Source organism: Ambystoma mexicanum, chromosome 7p, assembly GCF_040938575.1.
Source record: "Ambystoma mexicanum isolate Mex_15411 chromosome 7p, UKY_AmexF1_1, whole genome shotgun sequence".
In the NCBI taxonomy this organism is placed as follows: domain Eukaryota; kingdom Metazoa; phylum Chordata; class Amphibia; order Caudata; family Ambystomatidae; genus Ambystoma; species Ambystoma mexicanum.
Window position 1 is genome coordinate 600576678 of NC_090939.1, and position 18906 is coordinate 600595583.

An 18906-nucleotide genomic window follows, 5' to 3' on the forward strand; every position below is an offset into this window, starting at 1 on the left:
GTTGGATCGGATCTCTGGAGTGCCTTTACGGGTACAGCAAAGATTTGGACAGATTCAGCCTTTCTGCAACGATGCACTAGAAATGGGCAGCAGTTCTCCTAGGATTGGGGTTCTGCAGCTCTGGAAACTCCTACGATCTCAGTAGATGGCTCAATTCAAAGTTAGTCTTGGGACTGTGTGTTCCCACCAGCCAAAGGGAAGGAGTCAACATCTTCGGAGGTCCTCTGTAGCACAGAAAACCAGGTCAGGACAGCTTTGGTCACTTCACAGTGTTGCAAAGGGTCTCCAGGCCTCTCTGGTCGTCTTCTGGTACTTCATCTTCCAGTGGTCAACTTGCTTTACACTCCAGAATGCTCACCTTTTATGCAGTCCCGCCCCCCCCACACACACTTCCAACCTGCCCAGACATCCTAAAAGTCCCCAGCAACACTGCCCATAAGGAGCTGTGTGCTGCAATAGAAAAATACATATGCCTTTAAGAGCTGTGGAGCAGACAGACTCCATAGTTGTTAGGACTGTTTTTCTGAAGTCCAAGTCCAACTAAGGGCTTAGTAAAACCATTCAACTGAGGCAGTACAAGACTCCACTCTTAGTATAAGACTGTACCACCTGAGTTCAGGGTAGCGTAGACAGAGCAGCCAGGCTTATCTTAGGAGGGAGAGAGGGCTGTAGAATCAGTACAAATGAAATTGTAATACGAATGGTCCAAAGAAACACTGAAACACTACGTAAGTAAAAATAAAGGATTTTTTTAAATACAAGTAAACCCAGATAAATCTAGGGGTAATTAAGTACTCGCACATTATATGTAATTACTATTATAAAAACACAACACTATACTTTAAGGTATAAACCTCATTTGGAACACCTAACAGTAGTGCTAAGAAGTAAAAACCTTTTCATACACATTCAGTATAGGTCACACCTATACTTGGGGAGTAAAAAAACAATGGTTACTTTCACAATTACATTCAGTAATGCAAGGGCAGTAGACCCTACCAGTTTTACAGTGACTCAGTAATAAATCACAAAATCAGTCAACTGGACAATATAGGTTTTGTGAATGGTGGAACACTTATTCCAGGTACAGTAAAAACATCCAACTACTTTTGTGATAAAACATTTATACTAGGTGAGGGAAACCTAAGGATGTAATATTCAATTGCAGATGCTTTTGAGATCAGTGAAACACAGAGATAAAGAATAACTCATAAAACCCATATACTTTTTCAAATCTCCCAATGAAGTCTAGTTTAGAACTTTCCCAGCAATACAAGTTACTTATGTACGACTTATAAGGGACAGTTACAAAAAAAGTCAATGGGTTAGATAGCACAGGGAAAGTAAACCCTAATGTTACACTTTACTGAACGACTCAGTTATTCTAGGTAGGCAACAACCTATTACAGACTTCTTCTGGACAGGCTAGCAGCATGTCAGGGGAAGCAAATCCCGGTTGGGGGACACTCGTACAATTATCCTGCAGGAATAATCTGGTGAAACCAACATTACTTTTGGGAAGAGGTACAACCTAATCACAGGTGAGTAATTACCTTCAAATCTACTTTCTATTAGAATGGCAAAACGGTTTCTAAGAAAAGAAAAGATGTTAACCATACTTTTGAGAATAGTACATTACACATCCAAGATAAGTAAGAACTTTTGTAACGGTTCACTCTTAACTTTTAAACACTTATTTTCTTTTCTAGGGAAAAGGCCCAATCCCTTAAAAGTCTTTCCCTGGTTTGTGGAGCATGAGTTTTCAGTGGCAGAAGGGGGATCACTAGGGACTAGTGACCAACAGACCATGTCAGAATAGGTTCCTTAAGTAAAAAATGTCAGAGTTCCTTAGGAAGACCGGGCAAGCAGGGGAGTACTTTACTTCTAGGGTTAGAGAGGGTCCAGGGGCATCATAGAAGACACCATAGCAGGATTTTAGCAGTGGGACTGGGTGCAATGGACGAGAGACCTCCCAATCACAGAAAAAAAACACATCTACACAGACATCCCAAGATACTAGTACATACCCAAGCCAATACAGTACCTCAGCATTGAAGAAGATTTTGCAGCAAGACGACTTCAGGATTTTGGCTACAGATCCTGGTCAGTGGATTCCTTGTCATGGTGACTGAAAACAGGACCTTGGAAGGGACTTTGCGGCGGGGATCAATGGAGAAGGCTCTAGGCAAGGATTTCCTTGCGGCTGAATGCGGTTCTGCCGATTTGGCACCTTTTCAAGGAGCACAGAAGACAGAACACCACTGTTGAATTCTCGTCGTTACAAAGGTCAAGCACTCTGTTGAGGGGACTTTTCCGACTCGATTCGTGTCTCTGGTGACATCAGTTGTTAAGATTCTAATGTTTGTAAACAATGATTTATCATTTCTTGCCTTTTTCCTATGCTCCAACTGAAGGTTAGCCCTTGAATGGCTATATGTCACAAGTTATTTTGATGACACATGTTTTGAATTGAGGTCTTATGATTTAATACTTGTTTTATGAAGGTCTTAAATAATTAAAAATTATTGATTGTTAAATACTTCACCCCTGATCGGTCCTTTCAAGTTCTTTTTTCTGATACCTTAAATCTAATCCTGACCTGGAATAGATAGAGCAGACAATATTAGCAGGTGCTCATACAGTGTCTATTGGTTTTCCTTCTATATCTTTATATAGATAAACCAGGATGCCCACAAAGTTTCCGCGAGATTTGGAATTTAGAAGACCGTGCACCGCATAATGGCTCGAGGTCCTAGGGTATTTGGGTATTGCAGCCCCGCAAGGTCACAGCAACGTGTGGGATGGCTCATAATGCAGGTCTTCTTGGTCTAGTGAGTTGCACCAGGCTTTGGGTCAGGGCCGTCGTTTACGGAGTCCCCAGGTCGATTGCAAGGAAGGGCTACAGCAGGCTCTTGTTACACAGCAGGCTCTCCGGTTGCTGGAAATCTTCTCAGCCACTTTTCCTTCATCCTCTTCGGTTTTGGTTCCAGTGGTAGACTTGTCTTCAGCTTCCAGGTTTGCAGTATTTATCAGGAACTACAGCACAACTTCTGCATGCTCTCCCTGTATATTAAAACAAGAGGCTGTCTGGCTGTCCAATCAGGACAGCCAGCCCCCCCCCCCCCACTGGGATTTGTCCCCATTTAGGCAAGGAGGAAGACAAAGGGCTGTAGAGTTTTGGACTCCTCCCTCGCTTCCTGCCATCACAGAGACTGGAGCCTGGATGGGGAATTCAGGGGACTCCCGCCGGAGATAAAAATCACACAAAACAATTTCCTGTCCTGGATGTTAGGGGAAGGAACAAGAAGGGATATGAAATACTAAAATGACAAAAAAAGAAGACAGGGGCCATTTTGGTAAAATTGGCACCCTTAGGTGCCTTTACTGCAGCTGTGAACACAATCCGCAGTAAAGGTGCATCAAATTAATACAAGGTATCACTGCCAGCAGCCACTGAAGGTAAGCTTGTCCCTGTAACAGAATTGTTACAGTTTTTAGTGTGAAAGGGGATACATTGCATCTCCCCAGCACTCCACATAAGGTGGGGTGTGCTGGCTTCACAGAACACAATGTAAAAGGGATCCAAAGATTCTTTATACCCTTGAGAACTGTAATTTTCTCAAGGTTAGCAAAAAAAAGTTAAAAGGGGAGCCCCTAGGGTAACCCAGCAGCAACAGGCACTTATTGCCAAAAAGTTGTTAAAGAGGATAACTTTAAAAAGACACTATGGAGAGTCAAAGAAATGATACCCATAAAAAGAGTAAAAGATTCTGTGAGTGTGGAAAAAGGTTCCCCCTCACTGAGGTATTAAGGAAAAATAACCCACCAGTAAAGCAAACATTTCTGGGGTGGACACAGGTCAGGAAGAGTTACCATTTCTTTGAAAATCTTACCCAACAACAGTACAGGTAGAATACAGAGAATAGTTCCAAAAGACAGAGCCCACAAGAATGAATGAGTGGAAAAAGGCTCCACTCATTAGGGCTGGGGGTCTCACTAGGAGAGGGGATGAAGCATACAAATGATAAATCTCCCTAACAGGTAGGTCTGCTAGATTACGGATTGGGTTCCTGATTTCGTCCGGTTCCTCTTCTATATGAGAAAGTGTCTGTGCGTTTTCTTTTCTTTTTATATTTGGGGTAAGAGGGCGATTTGGTTCTTGTTCCTTTTCGGTGTGGTTCCGGTATGTTATTGGTGCGTCTAGAATCATTGGTGGTATTGAGTTGTTCGATTTGGTTCTTGTTCCTTTTCGGTGTGGTTCTGGTATGTTATTGGTGCATCTAGAATCATTGGTGGTATTGAGTTGTTCGATTTGGTTCTTGTTCCTTTTCGGTGTGGTTCCGGTATGTTATTGGTGCGTCTAGAATCATTGGTGGTATTGAGTTGTTCTAGTGGGTGGTCAGTTGCGAGGTACGGTGTTCGGTATAGAGACTTCTCTTCTCATGACGTTTGTTCTGTTGCCTGCCCTGTTTATGGGGGTGTGTTCTGCAGTCGTGATTATGTCTAATGGATGAAAGACGTGGTGTGATTCCATTTGGTTTATTCCTTCTCCCATTTTTCGTTCACATCGTCCTGTTCTGTATCGTGGCATATTGAGATCCTTAGGAGTAAGTGGTTTTAGAAGTTTGAGTTTAGGTCACAGGGGCAGTAGCCCACATGTATCACCTTGCACAGTTGGGATTGTGACGGTTCTCGGCTTACTTGCCTTTAAGATTTTAGGTATAACGGTATGATCTGGGCAGTCTTGTGGCTTGATATGTGGGATGGTAATTGGATAGAGGTGGGAAGGCTGCTGGAGGAAGAGTGACTGGGGAGTCCTTACCCTACAGCTAGCTTATCTTGGGGACGGAGTAAGGGGGAAGTCCAAGGCTCGATAGGATTCTAGGCTTATTTTTGGGGCATCTAGCTGTGATGCTGGAAATGTATCAGAGGGACAGGGCCTCTGAATCCTTGTCCTTTTCTGCCTTTTATCGTGTGTTCTGTTATGTTTTCTGCCCAGGAATCCATTTGGGACTCCTGGCAGTGCAGCTCTCTCTTTTGGTTTGGTGAACAGACCCCTGGGATACCCTTATGGCACCCATGGGTGGGGGGTACAACCCTGTGCCCCTAGTGTATGTTTTTGGGCACCTGTGGGTGGCCCACAGAGCAGGGTATGGGCTGGTGGCAGCTCCATGCTGAATTGGACAGGTGCTCTGGGTGTCCTCCATTTTGGGATACCCAGGCCCTGCCATTGGGATCAGTTGATTCCTGATAGAAACAAGATGGCCCCTGTGGCCTCTTGCTTTCTATTGCCTGTTGTCTTGTTTTCCCAAAGTCCTGGGATGCCCTGACTCTGTCCCTTCCCCCTGACTGGCTGTTGGGTGGAAGTTCCATATATGGCGTTGTTGTGAAGGCCCAGCTAGACTGACTGGAGCCTTCCCTTTGACTGTATGTTGTGGGTACCTCCTGTGGGTGGGACCTGGGTGAATGGAGTGTGTGACCAATATACACTCCTTGTTGTGGTTGTCTGGTTTCTGGCATGAGAGACAAAGACTGAGACAGCCCTGCCCGAAACTGGCCTGAATGCAGTGTGTAGTGTTGAATGGCTGGGTACTTGTCCCAATCCACATTCCTTGTTGTGAGTGTCTGAAAGGGAGGAGTGTGGCCTGAATGCACTGTGTGCCTGATTGGCTGACTGACTGCATGAATGCCCTTCTGTGTGATTGGCTGGTGTGTGTGTGCCAGCAGTGTGGATGAGAGACAGAATAGTATATCTGGGGACCTCTCACCACTGGAAATTGTTCAGAAGCATTCAGAAGCTGAGTCTCCACTCAAGAGTAACTGGATTTGCTGATCCTCGACGTCCAGCTGGAAGAAGAAGACTTGCTGTGGCATTTGCTTCGACGGAACTGAAGGTTGTCGAAATCGTCGAGGACTGACCCGAGAGAGGACCTGGTAAGGCGCCCTCTTCCCGTGCTCCGAGGGACCATCGAGCACCGCTGAATCTTCGCCGAAGCGCCCTGGAAGTCAGACCCTCGAAAGGCTGCCGACCCGAGACGGGACCGCCGAGGAGATCGAAGTGAAGCACCCGGACATCGACGCTGTCGAAGTCCATTGCCGTCGACCAGGGTTCGCAGGTCTGTGTAACCGCTGGAGGCCCGTCGAAGTTGTGTGCCCAGCCGTGGGAACCACTTGACGCCGTGCCGCCGACGATCGGAGCCGTCCGCTCCATTGCCTAAGAACATTCAATCGAAGGACTCTCTCGACCGCATCGTCGACCGCTTATCCTGCCGGAGAAAGTCGAGGACGACCAACGCGCCGAGGAGAAACCTGCCGGTGGGTTTCCCGCCACCCGACGACCCCAAAGACTCGGACGACTCGACGCCCTTGCTGGGCTCCCGTCTCTACAATCTTTGCGGTCCAGAACTATTGTCATCGAGGTGCCCCGCACACCTCCGCCTTGCAGGACGCCGACGCCCCGACGCCGACGAGCACCGCTCGGACGAAGCTGCCGCCTCTTCGACATCGTTCTACCTCGTTCGTCGACGGACGTTCGACGCCCCGTGCCTCCCGCTTGAAAGGGAAGGCATTCAAGAAGGGCCGTCGATTCCCCGTCGCCGAACCCCGAGGTCTTCGACGTTTCTCTACGCCTCTCGACGATCCGTGACTCCTGCTTAAAAGGGGGTCATTCAAGAAGGATCTGTCGACGCCTCTTCGAAGAACTCGACTCCACCAGGTACATTGGGGGGGTAAAAACATTGTAGGAGAGAATAAGACTGTTGAACAATATATGGACTGGGCTTGTGTCATATCCCTTTATTTTACAGGTTGCCCAGGTGGGGGGATCTCCACACAGAACTGTGTCCAGTGGTAGGGGCCAGTATTCTGCCTATTGTTTCAACCCTCTGTTATCTCTCCTCTCTCTATTGCTGGTTTCCTTCTTATTGATCTGTGTGCCATTTTAACAGTATTGTGAATGCACTTTAATGAGGTCTAATATTAGTGGTACCACTTTAGAATTGTAGATATTTACCATTGCTGATTTTCCTGAGCACAAAGTGCGTTATTGTGATAAGTGTACATAACCCTTGAATATTAATTATATAAAGACTGTGTTTTCAGTAATACAGTGTGTGGACATTCCTTTGTGGGGGCTTGGGGATACCCTGTACTTAAGAACCAGCCTGCATCACCTCCTGAGAAGCTAGGCCTTGATTGCTCGTCCATCGCTACCGTATTAGAGAATCTTGGCTGGGGTCCTCTGTGCCTCCCCTCTACCATATAGAGAGCAGAAGTACAGACCCCCCCACCGGTCTTCTTTACACTAGCTAGCTCGATAGAGGGGTGTCTGAGGTGTTACCCACCTGGCGAGACAGTATCCTAGTGTTCCACTTTCCCATGTAAGGTGAACCGAAAGTGGAGAGGGGTCACAGTTTTTAGGCGCAGCCGTGAGAGCAACTCACTCAGAGGTTGGCTAGTTTGGAGGGAAAGGACCAGATATGCTGTTAGGGAGATTGTATCCTCATCATTGTGCTATATCCCCTCTCCTAGTGAGACCCCCCCTCGCCCCCGCACTTTTTTCTGGACTTCTGGACCTTTTACTATTAATCCTTAATGAGTGAGCCTTTTTTCGCTCATTCATTCTTATGGGCTCTGTCTTTTGGAACTCTATTCTTTGTATTCTACCTGTACTATGGAGTCCGTCTGTTCCATAGCTTTTAGAGGCATCTGTTTTACTACAGCAGCACACAGCTCTCTACGGGCAGTATTGCTAGGGACCCATTGCGTCCTCCGTTAAGTCTTTTTCCAATATCCTTAAGCTAACTACAGTTCTTAAGGATAGAGAAATGCGTTGTATCTCTCCCAAAACTTTATAGTTTATACCTTCAGTCGAGTGTCAAAGGGATACTTAGTATCCCCCTTCTCTCTACTCCTGTGACTTTTTAGTCACATAGACGATCACCCAGTTATGATTGGTGGCAGTGGACGTGTTCTACCAACTATTTGTGTATTTTTGATCCTGCAGGCTGTGTCCATAGCCACTGTAGTGCACAATAGGTGCACCTCAGTACCAACTTGGGGGGTTCCTTCTTTTTTCGCTATTAGCGTGGTTGATCTTGGTTGGCCCTTCTTCTAACACAGGGGGAGGTCTGTGTGCGTTTTGCCTTTGGCGGGAACCAGTAGGTATCCCCGTCTAGGCTCCAGAGTGTCTGGGCAGGCATGAAGTGGGGGAGAAGTCTTCCACCCCCCCTGTCCTTTGTCCTAGTGCCTGAATAGGACCAGCTCCCACAGGGGGTCTGGCTATCCAGATTGGACAGCCAAACACCTCTTTCTGTGAAATGCTGAGAGATTGCAGAGGAGTGTGCGCTGGAACTGCATAAAAAGTGAGGCTTCTGGAGTATAAAGCAAGTCGACCACTGGAAACAAAAGTAAACGAAGAAGGTGACGACCAGACATGCCTGCAGACCCTTTGCACAACCGTGAAGCGACTGCGAGCCTGACCCCATTTCCTGTGCAACAGAGGAGCTCTGAAGAGGACAACAACTTCCCTTAGACTAGTGGTAACAACAAGTCCCAAGACAGACTTTGAAACGAGCCATCTCCCGAAGTCCTAGGAGTTTCCAGAGCTGCGGAACCCCAATATCAGAAGACATGCGGCTCATTTTGAGTGCATCATCGTGGAAGAGTCACTAGAGTGTGGGACTGCAGGAGGCAAAGAAAATGGACCGGGCGATCCGTGTCCTTTGTTGGTGCTGCTGAAAAGGCGCCAAAACCGCAGAGTGAACAAAGAAGTTGCTGAAAGTCGTGCTACATGTCCTCCCTCGAGGATGCTGCTGAAAGACACCATCCATTGTCCTGCCTTTTGTCACGAGACCAAGGAATCCGGAGGTCGGGTCCAGAGCTGCCACATCGCGGAGGAGCCAACACAAACACGTTCTTCAAACTCAAGGTACTGTGGGGAAAAAGGTATTGCTTACCTGATTCCGAAAAATCACTCCAGAGCGTTGGAGTGCAACTAGGTGTCCAGGGCAACCACCTCTTACATCTGCCCCAAGCTGCTGCTTGTGTCCCCTTTACAAGTTCGTTTTTCGGTCTCCTTTGTTAGTTGTTAACTTGCTGCTTCAAGAACATTAGACATTGTGGAAGAAATCCACAGGAGCTCTTCATTATTCACCGTTTGTCAAGACTTCAAGCCCTCTCCGAACTGCCTTTAGCTATGGATGTGTTTTTGGACTTAAAAGCGTTGCCAAGCGAAGAAACCGTCTCTAGATTCTTGAATTAAGCTCATGTTACACTAGCCACTTATTTGCCTCCTTTTGAGTGACTTTTCTATATGCGTTTGCAGAGTAAAAGCCTTACTGTATGACCTGTTTAAAACCGCATGAGTGCGCAATTATCGATAAGATAACCTTGCCTTTTCCCTTTCTAACATTGATACAATTGTAACCACTAACAAACACAAAAGTGAAAGAGCCCTTTGAAGTGTATTATCTAGTATTCCTAAGTATTTAAAGTGATTCTGGTGTAAATATAATAAATATATATCTTTTATATAACTATACGTGTAAAAGCTTTTGTGCTGTGCATGTCTAACTAAAATTCAGAGTATTTACCTACAGCTCACATCTTCCTCTTAAGATTAGCCTGACTACTCTGCCACACTACCAAGGTCCTGAGCTAGTACAGACTGATACTAAGAGTTGGGGGATCTCCAAACCACTGGGATAAGTCTTACTACCAGTAAGTCTTTAGGAAAAATCTAACAACTGCGATTCAAGTTTGGAAGAGACTGAGATCCCCCTACAGTTGACTTCTCTGTTTAGAGAGTAGTGGGCATGAAGTACGAATTCAGCAGTTAGGGAGAGACACCGAATACGAATTTCCCAAAGAGTGGGAGAAGGCCCAAGTTTAAAAATATAGCAATCAATGAAAACACATCTAGATTTGGTTTTTCAAAAGATATCTAGCGTGCAACTATGGGTGAACTAGAGCGGTGTGCTTTTTGTAGCAGAGAACTGATGTTAGAGGTGAGAAAATTAAATAAAAGGTTATAGGCTAATATGAATGGTGGGGTAGTTTAATGTTGAACAGTGATGGCTGTCCCCACTGTTCGCACCTTGTCATTTGCTGCTGGCTGACAGCTGCTGGCTACTAGAGACACCGGCAAGTCACCTGCAGACATGGTCTGGAGCTGCTTCATTGGGAGCTACCCTTTGCTTCTGGGCCCTTAACCGCAGGAGCTCCGAGGCAGGGGGCTGTCCTAGAGTAAAGACTATGGGGGCACCAGGGACCAATCACGTGCCAGGGGCGGGCAAGGAAGTGAAAACAAGCTAATTAGGGGAGGTGGGAGCGCCGGGAGGTGGCAACCACACACAGTCAACGAGCACAGCCGGGGGAAGGCGCACACAGGGAACACGGGGCAAACAAATAAAAATAAATGCAAAAAACCTACACAAGGACAGCAGGCAGGGGGCCAACAACCTTACCTCACGGCAGGAAGCAATAGTAAAATACAGATACCACAACAGATGGAGGAAAGCCAACTCTGTCAAAAGTAACCAAAACGGGTTCCCAGAGTCATAGAAAAAGAATGAGTGAATGAGTAAAGAGGTTCCCACTTAATCAGGAGAGCCAGACAAAAATCCAATAGTTGAGCAAAAAGTGCTGGGGGACTCACCAAGTGGGAAAAATGACACACAAGATGAAAATGCCATCCAACACAAGGCCCCTCTCCTTGATGTAGAACTGCAACCGCAGAAGGAGGCCTCTTGTTTCACTGGGTGTGGGTCAGCAGAGTCCCAAGTCTGAGCTGCAGACAGAAAACAATACAGAGTGGTAGTACACAAGGGGGCTTGTCAACCCACGGGATGGTTCTGGGATGCTTCCGAAGGCTTACATGGACAGGATTCCCAAGCAGGAGTCAAGAATGATAGTTCCCACTGGTCCAGAGGCTGAAGCACTAATGAAGGCCTGTATTGAGATCAGTAAACTAGCTGGGATTTGCCAGGACGGTTGAAGAAGACCATGCTGGTTGGCTGCAACAAGGTCTTCAGCAGAATGCTCCTCTTCAAAGGCGTATTGGTTCGAACCACGATCTTAAGAATGGCTGTAAGAGGAGTCCTCTTATCCTAAGTTCAAGCTGGAGTAGGCCCAAGTCCATCAATGGTAAGAACCTGCACCATAAAAAACTAGCAGGGGCAATCCTGGACAGCCTTGGGCCACATCTCTCCAGCAATAGATACTTTGCCAGGATGTAGACTGGGATTAAATAGTCCCAGCCCCCACATCTAGCCACAAAGACCATCACTTTCCCCAGGAAATGGCTTACCATATGTGGCAAATCCGGCCCAGCAATGACAGGAAGGCGGTCAAAAGACAAGATGGCCAAAGGACAGGATGAAATCTCAGGGCACAGTCATTTCAGAGTATATTGTAATCTAAAAGGCACTACAAAGTAAAATGCAAAAGTGCAAATGAAAATGTAAAAAATAAAAGTTGAAAAATAAATTATGCCACCAACCCGTCCTGGAAATATCATGTAAGTAATGAAATAACTAAAAACAGACAAAAGGGGCATAAAGTACCCTTACCACACCTCACTGAAAGGTGATATGTGCAGTGTAAAACAAGACATTACATAATGGGGAAAGCGTTCCCTTGCACTGATATGTCTGATCAGTCCCACAAAACAGAGAAGTAAACAAAAAGGTAAGTATAGTAAAAGTGGTTCTTACTGTCAAAAGCTAGGACCGTTTAAAAAGAGCTAAATGTTGGGGGATCCCTAAATAGCTATGGAGGGAAAGCAGCATAAAGAGCACCTTCCCTATTACTCATTAAATCTTATTTTGTTCAAATGTTAAATTCTTTGAGTTTGATTTGCATTTTATAGAAGTACGATGATAATACCATGTCCAAGTCTGCCATAGTTGCCTCGGCCCCAGGTGTAAAGTTCTCCATCCGCCGTGATGGCCGCGCTGTAAGAGCTTCCACAAGCTATACATACAACATGTTTCCCAGTTTGTTTTCCAGACAAAGCAGCTATTAGCTTTGGTTCTTCAACTGACCTGTTAAGAGATTTAAAACAGTTTGAGTGACCATTCGATTCACTGGTTTAGAACATTACATACATACACAAACAAACGCACATGTGTTGCAAATGCTAGGGCATCTACAGGCATGCCTTCTAGGCTGGACCTGTTAATGCTATCATGGTAATCGATTAAACAAGGAAACCTGAATGGCAAGTGGAACCTTGAGTATCATACCTAGCAATAAGACTTTAAATCCTCCTACGTATTGAAGGTGACGCTAAACCATGTTCCCAAAACTGGAGTTAATAATGTTATGTTTCTGATTGCTGTGTGTATGTTTGAATAAAGGATTACATTATCAAATATAATAATTAGTTTTAACTAGCTGTACCTGACCTAACATACATGATCTAGCGCTCTGTCTGCAACACAAACTCTCTCTGCTCGCTTTCTGTCTCTTAGTCTCCTACTACATCCCCTGTCTCTTTAGAAGTGAGGAGGGGGAGTAGTATAAGTCCACTTGGCTAGATCCACCCCAGCTGATGCCGACAGCTGCATGACCAAAGGAAACATCTTTTGGGTGAAGCAGTATATTTTACGCAAAATCAGCTATTTAAATTGTTAGGGAGATTTACTGAAGTCCACATATGGTAGGACTGAAGAAGACCCACCCTTAGGTGTACAGGGCTCCAACTCTAAATTTGGCCTGAACTACCAAAAAGGTTTGATAGCAATAGACGAGCAGCCAGGCTTAGTATAGGAGGGAGATGGGCCGTGGCAAGTACATACGCCTCATGGCACGCCTATAGTCAAGAACACACATACACAGTTTTATATAAAATATTGTTATTATAAGCACTAAGGCAGCTAACACAGTATTAGAATTACAGGTAAGTAAACTTATCGACATTTAAATACTGTAAGAATGTTGTTAAGCATTACGGAGATCAATGGTAAAATCTTAGATGATATAAAAGGTAAGTAGTTAGAGTAGCATTTAAGTTAAGCAAATCATTTCTTATAACCAACATTTAAAGTAAGCAGCACAGATACTTCTAAGTACTTTTAGGCACCCTATACTTCAAGTACAGCCCTATCTGGGAATAAGAGTTGGGACACTGGGTGAACAGGGACCCTGGGCAGAAGAACAAATATAAATATAATAATATAATTAGTTTTTTTATAACGCACTGAAAACCCGAGTTCGGTTTCTAAGTGTGTATCCGGGATTCGAACCTCTGTTGCTCTGCGTGGTCTTGCTTCCAAGACCAGCGTGTTGCACCTGTGCTATCCTGGGTTTACGTTTTGGAGTACAATTCTGCTGTCCCTTGTGTTACGATATGGCATTCCTGTACACAAGTGTTTCTAGGAGCGACAAAACACAGAGGGGGAAACAAAGATAGGACAAAATAACGATCTTACTAGGCCGTGTGGCAATCAGATTGCGCAAGTGGAGGGAAGATGGAGGGGAGAAGTGCCATGGGGAGGGGAAGGAAGAAGTGCAGGCAACTCAATAAGTGCAGCCAGCGGGTGACTCATAAGCGCATAGCGTAGGGACTGTAGGGTTGCAGGTACAGACCCTAAGTGCTGGCGGATCTGAAAGGCAGTGCAAGGGCAATTACCCATGCAGTCTTACTGGCATTAAGGCAGAGATCATTGGCGGCACACCAGTCCTGAATTGTGGCCAGGCAGCCCAGTATGAGAGAAGGAGCAGAGGTGGCTGAGGGGAGCCTGAATGAGAGCTGGGTGTTATCTGCAAAGCACTGGAAGTTCGAGCAGAAAGTAGCAATGCAGTGGGCAGGAGGTGCCAGGTAGTGGTCGAAAAGCCAGGGAGAAAGGTTAGACCACTGGGGAACACCACAACTAGAGAGATGGAAGAGGAAAGACCCCCATTTGGACCTGAGACCGTTGGACGGTGAGAAAGGAGGTCAACCAGGCCTGATCAGCGATACCCAGGTTATCACGAAGGCGAATGAGCAGGATGGCATGGTTGACTATCAAAAACAGAGGATAGATAAAGGAGAATGAGGACAGAAGGAAGATTAGAGTCAGGATTAGAGAACAGGTCTTCACGGGTGTTCAGGAGAGCAGTTACCATGCTTCTGGCAGCTATGAAGCCAGACTGGTGGTCGAGGAGACAACCAACAGATTCAGTATGCAGATGAAGCTGGGAGATGGCCAGCTTTTCCAGGAGTTTGCTCAGGAAAAGTGTGATGGAGATCGGGTGATAGTTAGCCTGAGAGGAAGGATCGTCAGAGGAATTCTTAAGAAGGGAGTGTTTGAAGGGGGAGGGCAAGTTACAGTGGCAAAGGAGTGATTGCAGAAATCCGCCAGGGCTGGAGCAAAGGTGTCGGTGTGGTCCTTGATGGTTCTGGGCGAGCAGGGGAGAACCTGCTTTGACAAGACTTTCATAGATCGGACTGTCTAGAATCATCATCCGGGCTGAACAAGGAGAAAAAAGGAGGAAAAAGGAGGAGAAAGAAGGAGAAAGAAGGAGAAAGAAGGAGAAAGAAGGAGAAAGAAGGAGAAAGAAGGAGAGACGGTCACAAACGGGCCAGGAGTGGTAGAGGAGGTAGAGGAAAAGAGGGTGGACAGAATGTCCTGAATTATAGTGGTGAAATGAGAAGCCAAGGCTGTGCAGAGGGCCTGGGAGGGAAGAGAAGAGGTAGAGACCGCGGCAGGATTGGCCAACTCCTTGCAGATTTTGAAAAGTTTGGCCAAGTTGTTAGATGCCGCAGAGACGCAGGCTTGGATGAAGGCTCTCTTCTTGGATAGGACAGAGTGTGTACTGCCTATGGAGAAGGCGGCAGGTCAGTTTGTCAGGGGGGTGCGCCCAATGCCCTCCCCCTCCTCTCAGTCGCCCTACATTTGCGTTTAAGGGTGGCAAGGTCGGAATCGTACCAAGAGTTGCACTTGGTCTTGGGCTTCAAGCAGATCCTCATGACAGGGGCAAGGAAATCCAGAGTATTAGAGCTAGAGAGATGAAGGTTAGAGACGGTTGTGTCAGGGTGTGAGTCAGCCAAAGGTGAAGGAGGAGGAGCGAAAGTGGCAGCAAAAGCCTCAACTGACACCCGCTTCATGGGTCGGATGAACGAGAAGGTAGGCGGCAGTGCTGGAGTCGGCTTCAACTGAGGGGTAGAGAGAGAGGTGGGAGGAAAGGATGAAGTGGTCACTCCAAGAGAGGAATGGTGATAGAGTTAGAGAAGGGGAGGTCTGAGGTGATCGGACCATCCAAGGTGTGCCCTGCAGAGTGAGTCGGGCCAGAGGGAGGGAGTCGCAGAGGTTGCGAAAGAGTCCTGAAGAAGGGCTAGTAGCATCCAGATGGATTGTTCAGGTCTCCTAAGAGGAAAAGTTGAGAGGTAGAGGCAAGGAGGGAGGAGAAGTCACCCCACTCAGGCAGCCTGTAGATAGTGGCCACAGTGAGAGAGGCCATGAGAGAGAGAGCCTGCAGACCAGGCATTCAAAGGAGGAGTAGTCCTGCATTGGAATGATATAATCAGGGATCCACATCGGGAACATCAAGACTACATCCCCACCGGGTCAGTTGGTTCTGGGTACGGAGAGGGTCTTGTAGCCATCAGGAAGGAGTGTGTCAAAACTAGTCACAGAGCTGGCTGTGAACCAAGTCTCGATGAGAGAGTACATCCAAATCAAGCTCTTCCAGGAGACGGCAGGTGTCATATGAATGTTTGACAGCTGAGCGAGAGATGAGAGTAGCGATGTGGAGCAGGCTGCCACATTTGAAGGACTTCCGTGGAGGGGTACAGGTCAGAGTTACGCCCTGTGGAAGTGTTGGAGGTGCCTGAGGATGGGTAGAGGAGGAAGGAAGGAAGAGAAGGCAGGGTAGTCGGAGGAAGAAGAGAGGGCCAGAAGGGTGGCGGAGGAAGGAGGCAACAGGGTGGCCAGAGAAGCAGAAAGGGGTGCCGGAGAGGTGGCTGGGGAAGGAGGCGGCAAAGGAGCCACAGAGGGTTAAGAAGGCATAGCAGGAAAGGAAATTGTTAAGGTGCGGGAAGTATATATCAAAAAGGAGGAGATTGGCCTTAGGGCCCTGGACCAAGAATATCATTCACGTAGAGAATGATGGTCTTAGAGGAGTGGACGGGGGCTAGGAGGGCCTCCCACAGGGTGCCACCATTAATGGGAGAGGATGAAAAAGGAGAGAGAACAGAGTCCATATGGGGGGGAGGGGGGGGAGCCATAGGCCTGGAAAGGGAACGACAAAGAGCATGTCGGTAAGCGTTTGTCTGGAGGAAGCACTGGTATAGGTATCAGCGATGGGGAGGCCTGGGTTGGAGACCAGGATGTCCCTTTTGAGCTTCTTCCTGCCAGACTTAGTAGAGGGATAGGATAGTCCATACAAAAGCAATTGGAGAAGATGGGTGAGAGAGAGACCACCACCATAGAGGTGGTAGGGAGGAAAGAGGGGGGGGGGGGGGGAGCAAGGTTGGGGAGGTATGATGGGGCACAGACAGAAGGGAGGCAACAAGAGGGAGTGGGGACACGAAAGGGAGGTTAAAACAAAGAATAAGAACAACGGACCTGCGAAATCAGAGGCAATTCAGAACAGCAAAACACAGAGCACAACAGCGAACCTAGAAGAAAGAATGCAGATGCAATACTGAACCAAAAGCAAAGCACAGAGCACAATGGTGAACCTAGAAGTGAAGAAAGCAGGCAATGTAATGACAAAACCATAGAAAACATCAGTGTCAAAACCGAAGAAAGCAACACAATCTCAAAGCCGTGGGGAACAAACAAAGTCAATACCATTAACAAGGCACAATACACAACAGGGCCCTAGGAGTAAAAAATGCAGGCAATGCAATTGCAAAACCTGTGGAGCGCAATCCACCGTCAATACAGTACACAAAAGATCAAGTGAGGGGCTGAGATGCGAGAGGAAGGTGGGAACCAAGTGGGGGGAAACGGAACAGGATGCAGGGACCGATGATGCTAAGCAAGGGAGTGCATGTGGCCATGTAGCAAGGGGGCGCACACAGCCTACGGTGGCGTGACAAAGAGGCAAACTCTGTCAAAGTCGTCAAAATAGCAGTTTTCTTATATGTTGCAGTTAGGTAAAAGGTTTAGTTAAAAAGTGGTTCAAGGAGGTCAGGCAGACCCCCCTGGGGGAGTGTACCCCTAAGGACCAGTGTCTTTAGGCTTGGGAGATTCAACACTGCATGCGCCTAGGTGAGTACCTAGGAGCGGGACAGTATCTTTTCCTGAATAAAGAAGACTGCCACCAGCAGGACCCCGGGTGAGGCGCCAGCAGCTCAAGTTTGGATTCTTGGCCTGGAGGCTAAAGTAGGAACTTTTGGCTGGAGCAAACTGTCAGCTTCTTGCGATGAGACACCCAGCAGAAAATCTTCACAATCCTGGCTCGTTGGGACTCGACAGACTTCGGTTCAGCGACGGTTGTCACACGGCAGACTTCTCTCTGTTTCTTGGTCCCCGACTTGGAAGGGGAGACGTCTCAGAGCGGGAAAGAGTCACTGTAGGTTCAGCAAGATATGCACAAAGTTCCAGTCAAAACCACGGTCCAGTAGACTATGCACAACAAATTGGTCCAGGTTCCAGGGGAATTGCAGCCCAATATGGTCGGCTCAAAACATAGGTTGTCGCGAGACTGGTTAGGCCCACCAGTCCAGGATGTCATCTGGTCCGGATCTTCCCTGTCGATCAGAAGAGGAGGTTGGAGCAGCAGTGGTCACTCAGCAGTCGCTGGAAGTGGCTGCAGACGTCTTTCCTCGGATTCTTCGTTCCATGGGTCTCGTTCTGCTCCAGGACCCTCGCCTTGATGCAGGATCCCAGCCAATCAGCAGTCATGCCACATTCAAACGGTGGCTGTCCTAAGGTGACAGCCAGCCTCCCAGCTAGAACGGGATTGAAGCAGACAAACTTGTTAGCTAAGATTTTCATACAAGTCTTCCTGACCTGTGTCAACCCCAGAACATTTTGCTTGGACTTGGGGATTATTTCTCCTTGTCCCTAGCTGAGTAGGAATCTTTTTCCCCCTCTCACGTAGTCTTACTTTTTTTATGGGTAACCTTTTTAAGTCTTGCCATAGTGTATGGTTGGAGATATAGTTTCAAATAACTTTTGGTCTTAGGCTGGGTTGCCCCTGTGGGTTTTCCTGTTAATTTCTCTTTAAAGCACTTGGGGGAACTACTTGTCCCAAGGGGTTAAGAGGGATTTCCATCTACATTTACATTTTATATAGTGAACTAACACACCCCACCAGGCACCAGCAGGGTGCTGGGGGGGATTCAATGTATACCCCTGCTTACATACCTGTAGCATTTTTTTCAACATCTTTTTATTAGCATTTTCAACAACATACAGTGCAACAAAACTGCTAAAAACGAAATTAAATAAAATCGGTGGGTCACGGCGTGGTACAGCAGTAGTCATGCATATAGTTTATCAACGTAAGGGCGGTCATGCGTTCCTAATCCTTGTTGTAACATTTCAAGGGGATGGCCAGTGTGGTCTGTAGTGGGTCTGATTTCTTGTCTATTCCGGGTTTATCGTAATGTTAGTGGGTTTATAGCATATCCAACACCAGGGCTGGCTTTCGGTTGTGCTTCGTGAAGCATCGGAGCGCAGGGGGGTTGGCACACCATTTCGGGGATCTGCTCCGCATAGTCTAGAAAGGGTGCCCAGATGCTATAGAATCTGTTCATGGTTCCCATGTGGGAAGCAGTGATTTTTCAGCGACTATGGTTTACCAGCATTTTCGCCTACCACATAGGGAGCGCCGGGCCCTTGTGTTGTTTCCATAACCTAGCTATGGTGATTTACTCCCTCGCCCGTATCCCCCCAACAGAATTATCCCCAGGTCCCATGGGATTGTTAAACCTGTTATTTGTCTGACCTGTTCCAGGACCTCCCTCGA

At 47.1% G+C, this 18906-nt stretch overlaps 1 protein-coding gene across 4 annotated transcripts in view; it reads right to left on the reverse strand.

Moving 5' to 3' along the window:
* HERC2 (HECT and RLD domain containing E3 ubiquitin protein ligase 2) overlaps positions 1-18906 on the reverse strand; it is a 2956340-nt gene that overhangs the window by 2534002 nt on the left and 403432 nt on the right. For all 4 annotated transcript variants that reach the window (XM_069636605.1, XM_069636607.1, XM_069636603.1 and 1 more), the window contains exon 13: positions 11887-12044. In XM_069636605.1, coding sequence (XP_069492706.1) covers positions 11887-12044 — 158 coding nt within the window. The remainder of the gene's footprint in view (positions 1-11886; positions 12045-18906) is intronic.